Source organism: Copadichromis virginalis, linkage group LG16, assembly GCF_057382275.1.
Source record: "Copadichromis virginalis isolate Kocher_CV1m ecotype Utaka linkage group LG16, C_Virginalis_male_GT1.1, whole genome shotgun sequence".
In the NCBI taxonomy this organism is placed as follows: Eukaryota; Metazoa; Chordata; class Actinopteri; order Cichliformes; family Cichlidae; genus Copadichromis; species Copadichromis virginalis.
Window position 1 is genome coordinate 33,827,266 of NC_140633.1, and position 15,698 is coordinate 33,842,963.

Sequence of the window (15,698 nt, forward strand, 5' to 3'; positions counted from 1 at the left end):
TGGCTGATTAGATCTTTCCATAGACAAGCGGTTAAACAGGTGTGATTGGTAAATGTGTATTGTTCCAAATCACTTAATCTCATGAAAATTAACACATTGCAGACACATATTATATTGTTATAATATAATATCTCTGCCTCAAACAAAACGTATCAGTTCATTTCAGTTTCAGTTGTAAAACTACTTTCAGAAACTAGTTCTACAAAGATCTCATTGAGTTCTGTGTCCTTTTACAAAGAAACCTATATTTTGAAAAAAGCCAATTTTGAAGTGCAAGTTGGCTTCCTCAAAGATTACTCTGGGACTTTTATTCTGCTGAATGTAAGACAGGCAGTATTTGAGAGGACCATATAGATTTGCACAGTCCGACTTTCAGGAGCAGAAAACTAAGCATGACCGAGAGGAGCCAACCGCAGTGGTCCTGTCACACAAAGGATAGCTCAGACAGCTTGAAAGCACCACTACTGACATATGGTGTAAAACCATTCACCAGAGAGCCTCTAAAGAATAAAGTCCTTCCATTATGATGAGTGGTACTTGTGTTGATGTGTTTTTCATGGTGAGTCTGCAGGGAGAGTGCATCTTGGCCTCTTTATAGAAACAAACAAAACTATTAGATTTCTCCCAGTGTCACTTAAGAGTTTCATTTCCAGTAGTTGACTATAAACCAATCAAAATTCACTGATGATAACACTTTGTGTTGAAGAAGTAAAGTTTACTTTTAAATTATTAAAAGGAGAAGGAGAAGGTTTCAAAGGCATGTTTTCAATATCTCTAATTATTATTTCAGTCATTTAAAGCAGACCACATAGTAATTATATTGCAGGCTGTTTGAGCACATGTAAAGTGGGTAATGGAAGAAAACAGGAAAAGAGAAGAACATCCTAAAATTAAATACACATTACATTGCCTTCATTCTGTTCTGAGGAAAACTCTGATTTGGTTTGACACAGTAAGTAAGCAGCTCAGATATGAACTATAGCTTGTCATTTCTTGCCAATAACAAGCTATAGAAACATCCATTATTATTGTAGCCTGATCTATTGAGAAATACAGATAAACAGCCAGTGTTGGGACTAACGCGTTATTAAGTAACGCGTTACAGTAACTACGTTATTATTGTGGTAACGAGCACGGTAACTAGTTATTATGCCGAAACCAGGAACGCGTTACTCGTTACTGGGATTTAGATAGGCTCGTTATTCGTTACTTTGTGTGGTGGCTATCGCGGAGCTTCCACAGATTCAATAACATTAGCAAGTGTTGGAAGCCAGCAGGTGGATGAAGGAAAAGGGAGGCAAGAGGAGAGACCCGAAGCGGTCCAAGAGTGTCAGGTGAACTGAACTTCGGGTAGTTATAACCTGCAGTCCATCTGGGTCAGATATGAACCAAGTTTAGTATATATCAACTTCCGGCGCCCCCCGTGTGCGGCAGCCTGTTACAGCAGCTCTGCTCATTCTGAGTTTCTTTCTTTCTTATCTTTTTTCTCGTAATTTTTTTATAACTAACGTATTAGTAATTAGACTCTGCAACCATGTTCTACCGTTTTGTGCTAGTCCTGGTCGTTTTTCTCAGTTTATTTCTACTTTTTTCACCCGTGTCTGGGGACCCAGAGCAGAGATCCTTTGTTTACAGTAAGGATCAGCTGTTAGCGCTGAGTCCTGCAGCGGTACTGCCGGCGGACAGACCCGATATTCCCAGCGAGCTGAGGAGGAAAAGACGGGGGTGTCGTGCTGGGAAGGAGCGCCGTCGCCCGAGAAGGAGACGTTATCGACCATCTCTTCCTTCTGTAATTATTGGAAACGTAAGATCTTTGCCCAATAAGATGGATGAGCTCATGTCGCTAACCTGGTCACAGAGGGAGTACCGGCAATGTAGCATCATGATGCTAACGGAGTCGTGGCTAACATCGCTAACTCCGGACACAAGCGTGACACTACCGGGATTCCAGCTGCTGCGAGCGGACAGGACCAGAGACAGCGGTAAGAGGAAAGGAGGGGGACTGGCAGTTTTTGTGAACGACAGATGGTGTAACCCTGGGCACATCACTGTAAAAGAGCAACTCTGCAGCAGAGACATTGAGCTGTTAGCCGTTAGCATGCGTCCGTACTACCTGCCCCGGGAGTTCTCGCATGTTATCGCGATAACAGCGTATGTCCCCCCCCTCGGCCAACGCGGATGCAGCCTGTGACTCTCTCCACTCTGTGGTCAGCAGACTGCAAACACAATCACAGAGAGCCCTTCTCATAATATCAGGGGACTTCAATCATGCCTCACTGGACTCCACACTGCCCACCTTCACCCAGTATGTGACCTGCCCAACCAGAGTCAATAAAACACTGGACTTACTGTATGCCAATGCAGAAGAGGCATACAGTTCATCACCTCTCCCTCCCCTGGGCAGATCTGATCACAACCTGGTGCACCTTGTCCCTGTGTATGAGCCCTTAGTGCGCAGGGAGCCACCAGCCACCCGCACAGTACAGAGATGGTCAGAGGAGAGCGAGGAGGCTCTTAAGGATTGTTTTGAGTCGACTGTGTGGGAGGTGATTTGTGATGACCACGGTGAGGACATCGACAGCCTTACTACATGCATTACTGACTATATAAACTTCTGTGTGGATAACACTGTACCTACCAGGACTGTACGGTGTTTCTCCAACAACAAACCTTGGATTACCCCAGAAATTAAAACCGTCCTCAAGCAGAAGAGGAGGGCCTTCAAATCCAGAGACAAAGAGGAGTTGAAAAGGGTGCAGAGAGAGCTGAGGGGACTGATAAGGAATGGGAAGGAGAGCTACAGGCAGAAGATGGAGTACCAGCTTCAACAAAACAACGTTGGTGAAGTCTGGAGAGGCCTCAGAACCATCTCGGGCCACAAACAGCAGAACTCTGCCTGGGAGGGATGTGAGATGGGCAAATGAACTGAATCATTTCTTCAACAGATTTGACTCAGCCATGAGGCAGTCTGCAACATTGGCTGCAGACTCACCCACCCCCACTGCTGCTGTTCCACCTCAGACACTTCACACCTCCTCTATTCACCCTGCTCACTCCCCCCCAACAACAGCATCCAATACACACTCAACACAAGGCTCCAGCCTGTCTCTCTCAACCACCCAGGTTAGGAGGGAACTGAGGAGGATTAATGGCAAGAAGGCAGCGGGTCCAGATGGCATCAGCTCGAGGGTCGTCAGGTCCTGCGCGGACCAACTGTGTGGGGTGATGGAGCACCTCTTCAACCTGAGCCTGAGGTTGGGAAGAGTCCCACAGCTCTGGAAAACCTCCTGTGTTGTACCAGTGCCAAAGACTTCACGCCCCAAGGACCTCAACAGCTACAGGCCGGTGGCTCTGACATCCCACCTGATGAAGACCCTGGAGCGGTTGGTCCTGGCTCAGCTTCGGCGCCTAATAAGCTCATCACTGGACCCACTTCAGTTTGCCTACCAGCCTGGCATTGGAGCGGATGATGCCGTCATTCACCTCCTACATCGTTCCCTCGCTCACCTGGAGACCGCTGGAAGCACTGTGAGAATCATGTTCTTTGATTTCTCCAGTGCCTTCAACACCATTCTTCCCTCGGTTCTAAAGGACAAGCTGGTGAACTCTGGAGTGGACCATCACCTCACTACCTGGATCCTGGACTACCTCACCGACCGACCACAGTATGTGAGGACTCAGGGCTGTGTGTCGGACAGGGTCGTCTGCAGTACGGGGGCCCCACAGGGAACGGTTCTGGCTCCGTTCCTCTTCACCATCTACACTGCAGACTTCTCCCACAATTCCACCCAGTGCTTCCTGCAGAAGTTCTCTGATGACGCTGCAATAGTCGGCCTCATCACTGATGGGGACGACAAGGAGTACAGAGGTCTGACCCAAGACTTTGTGGACTGGTGCCAGCTGAACTACCTCCAGATCAACGCCAGTAAAACCAAGGAACTGGTGGTAGACTTCCGCAGGCACAAGCATTCTCCACTGCAACCACTGACCATCCAAGGTATGGACATTGAGGCTGTGGACAGCTACAGGTACCTTGGTGTTCATCTGAACAATAGACTGGACTGGACTCATAACTCAGACGCCCTCTACAGGAAAGGGCAGAGCAGGCTGTACCTGCTGCGGAGACTCAGGTCGTTTGGAGTGGAGGGCCCACTCCTGAAGAAATTCTATGACTCTGTTGTGGCTTCTGCTATCTTTTATGGCGTGGTCTGCTGGGGCGGCAGCATCTCTGCTGGGGACAGGAAGAGACTGAACAGGGTGATCCGAAGGGCCAGCTCTGTTCTAGGATGCCCTCTGGACCCAGTGGAGGTGGTGAGTGACAGGAGAACGGCGGCTAAGCTGTCATCCCTGATGGACAACATCTCCCACCCCATGCAGCAGACTGTGACAGCACTGAGCAGCTCCTTCAGTGGGAGACTGCGGCACCCACGGTGTGGGACAGAGAGATTTCGCAGGTCTTTCCTCCCCACTGCTGTCAGACTCCATAATAAAGACTTTAACTGATCAAGCACACACATCCATACATATGCAATAATACTAAGTGCAATAATCCTTTCTGTCATCGTTGTATTTTTACTCAGTTGTATATAGTATTTGTATTTGTATTCTATTTTTATCTTATTCTACTGTATATAGTATATTATTTTATTCTATTCTGTACAGCTGTGTACTGTATTTATTCTTATTGTATTCTAATTTTTGCCTCATAACTTTTGCACTGTCCACTTCCTGCTGTGACAAAACAAATTTCCCACGTGTGGGACTAATAAAGGTTATCTTATCTTATCTTATCTTAAGTTTAGGTGGAGTTTATTTTCGTTGTGTTGACTTTTTCGTACTGCGTACTAGCTAGCATGACGGGGTTTCTATACAGCTGGGTGGTGCTATGTTACTGATGTTGAACTTTATTTTGTTCATAAGGTTAATTATTAGAGTTGCCAACCGTCCCGTAAAAAACGGAATCGTCTCGTATTCAGAGAAAATATTACGCGTTTCGTATTGAGGTGAAAAGGAACAGTTTGTCCCGGACTTCAGCTACAATGACAAAGACACAAAGCTAGAGTTACTCTGTGTGTTTGCTGCACAGCTGCCTCTTCTTCTCTCATCCTCTCACCCTCCCTCTCCTGTTTCTACTTCAATCATGAAACTGATCAATGATCAGCTGATCGGCTTTTCTCTCTTGTTTATTTATTGTCCACTTTGCGCCAGAAAGAGGAAACCAGCAGATGTCGCGGTAAACAACAGCAGTACTTTTAAGCTTGATCAGCTGTTGTTAGAATTTATTTAATATTAATTTCTAGTATCAGCTGATGTTGGCTGGAGCCACAGCTGTAAACCTGCTGGTCATGATATCGGTTTGAATATGTGGTGAGAGGGAAACATGAAGATGAAACCAGGAGATGTCCTTACTGAATCATCAGAGCTGAACAGGTGATGGAGAAACAGGTTTACCTTTTAGGTGACATGAATGAGTTGAAGGGAAGTTATGAACTGTTTCTGAGAGATAAATAACACCAGGATCCTTTTCTAAATAGCTGACAGCTGGTAACTCTGCAGGGGCGGGTCTAGCAAAGTGTTGCCAGGGGTCCATGTAGGGCATTTAAAGGGAAAGGGGGGCACAAGGAAATACTTTCTTATTCTCATTTAAAATGTCTCACTTTTAAAAAAATAATTATCTGAGTCTTACAACAAACAATTGATAGATTGATGCATATATACCATCAGAACAGTGTACATCACTGTCACAACAGCGTTTATTTTCATTCAAAGGCTTTATGATTTTTCCTATAATGGTGGGCCAGTCTCTAGTCAAAATGCCCGGGGCGATTTTTTTGTCCCAGTCCAGCCCTGTATGCAGCTCATCTTCAGTCTGGTGTTACCTACATCTTCCAATTCAGAAGGCAGAATTTCCGAGTTCTGAGTACAATCGAAAGCACCACGACTGCAGTTTTTGTGTTGGATGTAAAAAGCAGGCTAGGATAAAATCAGGCGTGGGATTTCTCTCGTGGAAATGTGCACATTATTTTTTCCTTTCTATTGGTAGGTGGCACAGTGCACTTGTGGCAAGTAAGCAAGCTAGAAGACTGGCAATCTTGCTGGGTATCCAGTTACGGAAGCAACACATTAACAAGAGAATTCTGAGTAAAACCAAAGTTACTTTCCCTAGTAACTAGTTACTCTGAAAGTAACGAGTAACTTGAAGTAACTGAGTTACTTTTGATAGAAGTAACTAGTAATGTAACTAAGTTACTAATTTAAAGTAACTTACAACACTGTAAACAGCATACTCAAATAAACCTCCCATTCTTAATCCACATGGTTTATTTTGATGTTAGCTCCACCGTGTGCAGCTATAACAATTGAAACTCTTCTGGGAAGGCTTTCCACAAGGTTAGAATTGTTAGCAGTAATTGTTTATGGCAATTTTTTGAAAATTCTGGAAGAAGTACATTTGTGAGGTTTGTGAAGTCCAAGTTCCTGAAAGACAACCCCACACTATAATTAACACAATGCAGTCAGACCCGTATCATTCTCCTGGCATCTAACAAATCCATTGCCAAATGGAGAAGTGTGATGTCTCAATCCAGAGAACATGTCTCCACTGCTCTCTATAGTCCAGTGGCAGTGTGTGTTACACGACCGCATCGAATTCAAAGATCACTGAGCTTCTGGACACTCTGGTGTGCAACCTGGCGGAGCTGGATTGACTAAAATAATAATGTCCCAGAAGGTTTTCTAGTGGATTAGGTCAGGTTGGTGTGGTAGGTAGGCAATGTTATCAATTCCTTCATCCAGGAACTGCCTACATACTCTGAGCACATGAGGCTGGGCATTGTCATGCACCAGAAGGAACTAAAGACCCACTGCACCAGTATACAATCTGCAAATTGGTCCAATGATTTCATCTTGATACAAAATGACAGTCAGAGTGCCATTGCCCAGCCTCCATGGATATGCCTCCCCAGACCATCACTGACTCACTATCAAACCGGTCATGCTGAACAATCCATGCTCATTAGACTTTCCTGGGAGGCACAGCAAAAGTGTCTGAAACAAATTAACAAACACCTCTGACACTTAACTGATCAGATCTATATCCCTAAAGTTTAAATGAGTTGATGCTATACTCTGATCAAAAAGTGTTATTTTCTTAGCCGTGTATATACTTTATGTAAAAATAATATAACTGCGTGGGGAAAAAAACAAACTGTAACATCAGGTCAAGTTTGATTATCAAAATTATTGGAGCTTTGGTGGATTATAAAGATTGTGGTGGGGAATTTTATTTTGCTCTCTCTTTAAAGTCTTAGAGTATCCAGAGTGAAATTGTTTGCTTAGCTGTACCATAAGGTTTTGAGCAAAGGTTTTAAAGCAGTCTGAAGTCCTTAGTGGCAGTAATAAACTCTGATTACCTTGTTTCACCACTGTGCTGGTATAACTCAATGAGTTGAACAGGTGACATAGATGGAAGATATTTACTCCCTGTCTTCTGCCTGCTCTCTGTTGCAGCTTATGTGCCGTCTCTTTGCTAAAAAGCTGTACATATGATGTATGTCTTTCCAGCTTTAACACATTACTAACTCAATAGAGTGCAGTCAGGTCTACTACATTACATGTACTATATGCTCATAAGGTTACTGGAACCCTGCAAGAGGCAATACAGCAGTCACATTCACAACACTATAATCTTATTGGAATGTACATGTATAAATTAAAAGTGAAACTTTCTTAAATATACTTGAGGTGCTGCGAAAGCTATTTTCACTCATGCACTGCAGCCTGAAATTATGTCGACATTACCCAGTGGGGGTGGATGAGAGAATGCAAATGTCCATCTTAGTTAAATGGTGTTTTACTGCCAGCTTCCTAATGCAAAGTCTGTGTGATGTCTGAGCCCAGGTAATAGTGCAATGTATTCACACCTTGTGTGTAGTCATCCTGTGTGCTGCCTGATTCTCTTGAAGTTTGTAGGAGTACATGCATGAAAACAGCTTAAGAGACAAGCTGGCTCACAGTTATTTACAATCATAAAGAGTGAAAGTAATGGTCAAAGAGACTAGTGGGCAAATAAATTTGCAGATGCTGTATATATATATATATATATATATATATATATATATATATATATATATATATATATATATATATATATATATATATATATATATATCTCACAGTGACTGCATTTCTCAGTGACTTTTTTATATGTTAGACATATAAAAATGGCTAAAATACAGTCTCAGTGAATAGAAATACCATAATAAAAAAACTAATTCATCCTATATGATGTCCCTTTTTGCCATAATATACTTATTAAGGGTTTACGTGACATAGTTGTACTTCCTGTCATCCTTACTTTACTGGGCTTTAGAAATTATATTGTAACAAATGGGAAATATAGCACTTTTATGTTATTCTAATGTAATTTAGTTTAAGCAGCTACAAAGTAAATAACTGTTTACAGCACAGAGATTCAAGCTTGACTAAAGACTCCTTATAAAGATAAAGACTCTCTTTGTAGCATCCCAGTGAGGCCACATTTTACCTGAGGAATTCATCCCTGGATCATTTACAAATATCCAGAATACCGCTGTGATTCTTCTCATCGGGTACCCTAAAAGATCCTGTATGAAAACAATGCTGTCTTCACTGCACCGTTTCCCCATAAAGTTTAGGGTTTAATTTAAAATTTGGCGGTTACTTTCAGAGCCTTCCATGGTCAGATCAGTGAGCTACTACTAAAATCGTACGTAACATCTGGATGTATGAGGTCTGCTGATTGATGCTTAAAGATCCTGGTTAAAGGCAAAATGACAATGTGCTTTTGAGGATGTGACCCCAAGTCCTGGAACTCACTTCCACTGAACATAAAATCTGTGGACACTATTGATACCTTTAAGAACTTAAGCTCCACCTGTTCAGGGTTACCTTTATTTAGTTTATACCATCTTAATTGTTGTGTTTTTTCTGTATTGTAAAGCACTTTGTGACTTCTGCTTTGAAAAGCACTTTGAAAAAAACTTCATTCAATTCAATCTGGATCTGTTTTGCTAAAAGAAACACCAGAGTGATGAATGCAAGTTTATTTGATTGTCTTCTACCTGAACAACAATTAAAATGGAAGAGCAGAATGAAAAAAGAAACACTAAAATTAAATAAGCCTTTTAAAAATACCTGACACTTTGTCAGGAGTTATAGCAATCCATTTTGCAATAAAAGGCCTTGTCTACTCAAGAAAAACAAGAGTGTAAACCCTAATCACGCTGAATGCAGGGCACTTTTATGGCTCACTCTGTTGAGAAGGTAACCTGTACTATTGTAATAACATGTCAACTTTCATAAACAGTATTATAGAGTGAACTTTTCAGATAACTTCAGGTCTTTACAGCGTTGACTTGGGGTCTGAATTCTGGTGTTTTAACATACTCACCACTGATCCACTTCGCATCAGGATCATGTATTTGGAATTTTTTTTCAAAAAGGTCATCCAATGTCAGTGGTGTACCAAATAGTTTACCACCATCATCTAAGAAGAAAGTCAAAAAGAACAACAACAAAACAGTTGTTAAGTATTTTCTGGTAATTTGGTGTTTAAATTAAAAAACAAATCTATAATTAAATTTCTTCAGTGCAGTGAGGAAATGTAAGATGACATAAAGATAATTAAATAATGTTTAGTCATACTTGCACAAACGCCATTTTTCATAACTGATTGGGAAACAAAAAATTCTGCTGAGTGACAACTCAGGCAGTAAATCCCTTCCAGATGTTTTCTTACACAATCCTTTCTTAATTTTTTTCATAACCTTTTTCTCACACTTTCCCAGATAAACAATTAAAACCTGAAGTGATTTACCTCAGTCATTGTCTTCTGTGCTGTGTACATTCACTGCAGTGAATTAATAAATATGCTAATGAAGGCAGAAAAACAGGAGTTTGCAGACAGTATGCAAATTAGGAAAGACACTATTGTAATATAGCCAAGACTGATCCTTAAATACAAACTAAATAAATATCCACTTTTTTGCAGTGTCAATGCTAATTCTCCTGGCACAACTTACATGTGATGGTAATTTGTCATTGTTCACTGATTTTTAAGGTGCCAGTCAAACGTTTGCCCCAGCAGCTATACACTCATGTTAGGCAGTGATAAGGGTACATTACATGTGTTTGTAAATGTGCATGCAGATCTGATAAGAAAAGGAGAAGTTTTATTTATCTGATTGTTTTACAAAATGTTTAAAGCCCATAAACATTCTAAAGTGATATCCACATCAAGGTTATCTACTTTTCACCATGTCAGCTGAATCAAAGCTTCAATTCTGAGCATTTGGCTCAATAAATGTTATTTACTGTATGTGCATGTGCGAGGGACTAGTCCTTGAGATTAGCATTTGTTTTTTAAGAACATATGCCTACACAAAACTACAAAATTAAATATAAAATTAAATATAACATGAACCTACATGTGACAAAATAAAACAATTTATTGTTGACAAAAGTCAACGATAATTTATTAACTAGATGTGACTCATCTACATGGGGTCTCACCTTTTGACAGCAGAACAATGGACAGGCCGATGAGTGACAGCACCACTGCAATAACCAGCAGAGAGATGCCAATGCCTTTCCAGTTTCTGTCTGTTGCAATAGGTCCTACGTTCTACACAACAAGAAAAGAAATCAGAGAAATAGAAATAGAATATCAATCATAATGACATATTAATACAATTATGATCATGAAAATAATAATGATGATAATACTATAAAATAGTAACATATAGGAGATAAATATATTAGACCTTCCTCATCTGCGGTTTGCTGAATTTTTAGCCACACATGCTTACGTGGAAGTTATGGATCATGCAAAGTATTAATGGTAGAACACACTGAGCTCAGTTCAGATAAAGGCCAATGTTTGTACCTAGCCTTCTTAAAAGCAGAATTCATATTAAGGTGGAAATGTTTTTAGGAAAAACATGGTACAACTGAACAATTTCTGCTCTAATTGTTTTTATTCAGCTCTTTCTAAACCGTTGCTTTCAATATGAAATTACTCAGTGCTCATGGCTGCAACACTTGAACACTTACATTACTTTTATTTTTACTATGCACATTACTGCTTACTTTTCAGCCACTCGGTGTAGTTTTAATGAACCTGATGGGGATGAAAATAAAGTACTTGATATACAATTCTTGGTAAGAAAAAGTAAGTAAAAAGAACCACAGAGGATCCCAGTCATATTCAGCACCTTGTGAAGGTCATTAATTTGTCACATGCTCATAGAAGGCTAGACTGAAAGATCTGCTTTCTCACTACCTAAAAATTAAACATTCACAATGACAAACATCATGCTTACTGTGTTATGTTTTCCAGATATAGATTTTTTAATGTGTACAATGTGTTTATGAATGTATGATTGTTTATTAATGTAATGTGTTTATGCTGATTTCCCCCTTCATTTTCACTTTCTTGGCTCAAATAAAGCTTTTCTCGTTAGTCACTCTCAGTAGTTTTTTCTTTTTGTTCTACAAAGCAATTTGATAGGGAAGGCATGATTCACACAGTCGCTTTGCAACACTTCATCTAGAGATGGGATTTCTGCAAGGCACTGATGTGAGCTTTAATCTTGAAGGACCATTAATTAATGATTTTTGAGGCTGATGAACTGACAGGTCTTCCTTTCCTGGGGCGGTCCTCACGAGAGCTGGTTTCATCAGAGGTTTTTGAGAAGCTTTGAAGTTCTTCAAATTTTTTACACACTGAATGACTTTCATGTTTTAAAATTATGATGAACTGTGTTCCTCCTTTATTTCATTGAGTAGTTCCTGCTAAAATACAGACTACAGAAGAAGCTGAATTGGGTTAAGCAGAACAGAAGTAAAATTCCACCCATTAACTTTGACAAGAAAAGTTAAGAAATAATTTCGCCTAACTGCTCAACCCCATATCATGGCAAAGTGTGCATGCGTAGACACGCCAGTCCACCATGCCTCTCCAAAGCGTGAAATGGACATACCTGCAGAAGTTGCGGTACCAGCAACACATTAAAAGCCAAGATGTTGCTAGTGACCAACAAAGGTATGAAGTACATTCCAGGGTCGTTCTGTGCCACAGACAATTAAGCTTGGTGGCTAACATGTATTTGCATCTGAATGTGTTAATGTCTGTTTAAAGGCTCTCCCTTTGTTATTTTTATATTGGTTTGAAATAAAATATGTCCCTCTGCTGTTACTGCAGCTTGCAAGTCCATTGGAATGGCAAAGCGTGAAATGGACAGTGTGTGTATTGCACACACTCTGAAACATACTGATACTGGTGTGAAACACTTTATGAAGCTCCAGTTTAAGGCAAATACTGACTGCTTACAAGTATGTAAAACTATGTAATTTTAAATATGTTATTTAAAAGTTAAGATGTCTCTAGTAGGGCTGAGTATAGTCACTGATTTCTATAATGGATTCGATTTCGATTCACAAGGTCCCGATTCGATTCATCTCTGATTCTCTTGTGAGAGTGAAGCAGAGCAAAGTTAAAGAAGTTTTTATTAGAGACATAACTCAATGTTTTGCAATTTGGCATAATTTGTAAAAGTTCAAATTTCTTTGGTATCGAACAGCAAAAATTATAATTTCTTGTCAGATGTCGTTTTTAAAAAAATGATGGTGAGCAATAAGCAGGTAATTAATGCAGAAAACTGAGATTTATGATGGTGAACTGATCTTGAAGAGCTGTGCAGGAAGTGTGATTTTATCATGGTGGGAGCAAAACAGCAAAAGTTAGAAGGAATTAATGACAATGTTTTTCAAACATAAAGCATAGTTTTGATCTGCTTTTGCTGCTGGTTCAGTGAATTTTGGTTGTTTTTTTGAAACCCACCCCAACTCTCCAGTACTTTTTCTGCAATAATTAATACAAACCTTAAGCTTTTAAACTCAGCTTGATATTTTATTTTCCTATTTGTTTGTTTCATTTGTCCTTTCCAGTTTCTACTGTTCTTACAGTTTGATATTTTCGAAATCCAAATATTCATGAATTTCAGGCACACAGTTGCTTGTTTTGTCAAGTAGTTTTTTGTTACTTGAAAAGGTTAGGGCTGTATTATTATTCATGCTATGCAGTTACACAAAATAACAAATGTGTAGTAGTAAAAAGCAAAATGACTTGGCATGATATTCATATAACATTTCACCATACCAGGCTGGTTTTTTACTGTGCTGAGTTTGATGAATGCTTGCATGTAAAGGGGTCAAAACCGCTCTCTGTAGACCAGACCCATTTCTGGACATGTCTCAAACTCTATCTTCCTGTCATCAGTTATACAGCCTTACTTCATTTGCTTTGACAGAGTGGTGTTATAAATAAATCTGTCTCGCCTACAGAGCCGCAAGCTGCTAAATCTCTTCTGTGTGTTTATATTTGCTTTCAAAACCCTTTAATTAGGAATATGATTCCAAGATAAACATCCTGGAGCTTCACCATCACAACATCGCCTGCATTTCTACTCTACAACTTTAACCATACACCCAGTCCTTGTGGCATATAGTTATTAAATTTCTGGATCAGTCACAGCATAAAAGTAATTTTTCCACAGTGGACACTTCTCCTCTGGTGTTGGTTGAGCATGATTTTGTTTGTGGCATCTTTGTTCTCGTTGTTTTGTTTGGCGTCATTAACTAGAGAAATCCTCATTACACATCAGGGAACATTATATGTCATTACGATTTCCCCCATCACATCGTTATACAGTATTCCAGTCATACACTGAGGCTTTTATGTTCCTCATATCCTGCAATTCTGGGAATCCCATTCTCCCCTGCTGTGAAAATGTTGCTTGGAATAAAATGTGTCCATATTAAAAAACTGATTGAAAATGCCATTAAATAGCTCCAGTTTGAGAGTCTGAATCCAGTTTGATGTAGGTCACTGTGAGAATTCCAGAGCACTTGCAGCCAAGAAAACACAGAAGCAAAAACAACTGCACCCCTCTGAGAACACACCTTAAGATGTTTATATTTAAAGCTGTAATTTTATTGGACCATTGGTTGCCCATTTCCTTTGTATAATTTGTTACACAATGTACTTCCACTTTCTGAATGAAATTTAAAGAAAACATTAACATAAAAACCCATGAATTAAATGTTCTCCTCACATTAGGATTAAAGCTTTTTTGTAGGAAATATCCCATCCAACCATTTTCTTAATCATTTATCCAGCTCAGGGTCAATGGTGGGGGCTACAGACTACCCCAGCTGTCACAGGCTGAGAGCGACAGTACACCTCCTACATTCAATCCTACTGACAATATAGAACTACCAATTATCCTAACATAGTGACCTAACAGGAAGATCACTGGTTCAAGATCAGAAAAAGACACAAATCTCTGGGAGGCTAATGTTGGGAAGGGCATCCATGCTGTGAAGGAGATATGCTTCATATAATAAATCTTTGCAGACACAGGGAGAAAATACAAACTCCGCTCAGAAAGTCCCTAGCCAGGAACCTTCTTTCTTTGAGCGTTCCTTTATATTTATAAAATATCTGCAGTAACACAGCATTTAAAGTTATGTCATTACAAAATTCTGTCCAATCAAAAGACAGCATCCATCAGGATTTTAAGGTTGTTAAAAAAAACATTTCCTACACCTCAGGTACTGAGCTGTCACAAGCAGAAGCTCAACAGGACTTAATTAACTTCATATCTAATATCGGCTGTGGTATCCAGCAATCAGACTGTATACAGGTACTGAAATAAGCAACTGAGATATTACCCATTGGTTTATGAAGTACCATTTTGAACCCTCAAGTTTAGTGAAACATACACCATATTAGAGGTTTACATTGGCAACAGGAACTGGGAATTTCCACTAGCAACGTGTCAGGCATGTAGTGATGCCTAACTATTGTGGCCTCTGGTGTGGATGCCCCCTTAACTGGATCTGGACAAGAGGTCAATGCTCCTGTCCAGATTATAGTCCTCATAGAAGTTGTTTTTAAATGGGAGTACACTGGATCCAGAGATTTTTTTGTTCCCAGACAGCACTTTGTACCTCAAGACACATGTGGCTTCATTTTTCCAAGCCACTGGCTATGTCCATCATTTATATACAGTTTATGATTTTAACTTGTAAGTACTGCTCTTGCACTCAGTGGGTAATGGTTGCAATGTAATAGATGTCCATTGTTGTCAGGTGCTTTAACATTGATTCTGTATAGCAGCTCGCAATGATTTGTGTGAATATGATTGACTATCATATCAAATATAGATGTATAGATTTTTCTGACTCTTTTGAGTCAGAAAAAATGTGATCGTATATCTCCCATATGAGACACTGGAGATAGCTTCTCCTCATCTTTAAGATGCCAACGCCTTCTGTTTCTCTGCACCATGCCAGAGGGCTTCCTGGTTACAAAGCAACACCATAAATCCAAACAGATACTCAATACTGCATAACCTGTCAAGAGAGGCAAAGCATTTCCTCTCTGACTTCCAACAAACTGAAGTGCACATACTGTTTCTCTTTTTTTCTTTGTGACAGTACCATGTGATTTTTACCTCAAGTGAAATGCACTCCGCTATCTGTAGTATTGTGCCAGGTGCTGTTTTGAAGATACACAGCTGATGAAATTGAACTGCACAGGAAAAGAAGACATAGATGGGAAAGCTGTATTATGTTACAGAGCAGCTAATCTGTGT

The 15,698-nt window shown here is 40.1% G+C and overlaps 1 protein-coding gene across 1 annotated transcript in view; it reads right to left on the bottom strand.

The window, feature by feature from the left end:
* Positions 1-15,698, bottom strand: part of LOC146691170 (inactive dipeptidyl peptidase 10-like) — a 146,406-nt gene that overhangs the window by 55,072 nt on the left and 75,636 nt on the right. Inside the window, exons 2-3 of the mRNA XM_085434456.1 lie at positions 10,552-10,663; positions 9,431-9,526 (exon numbers count right to left, since the gene is read on the bottom strand). Of these exons, the coding sequence (XP_085290582.1) occupies positions 9,431-9,526; positions 10,552-10,663 (208 nt within the window). The remainder of the gene's footprint in view (positions 1-9,430; positions 9,527-10,551; positions 10,664-15,698) is intronic.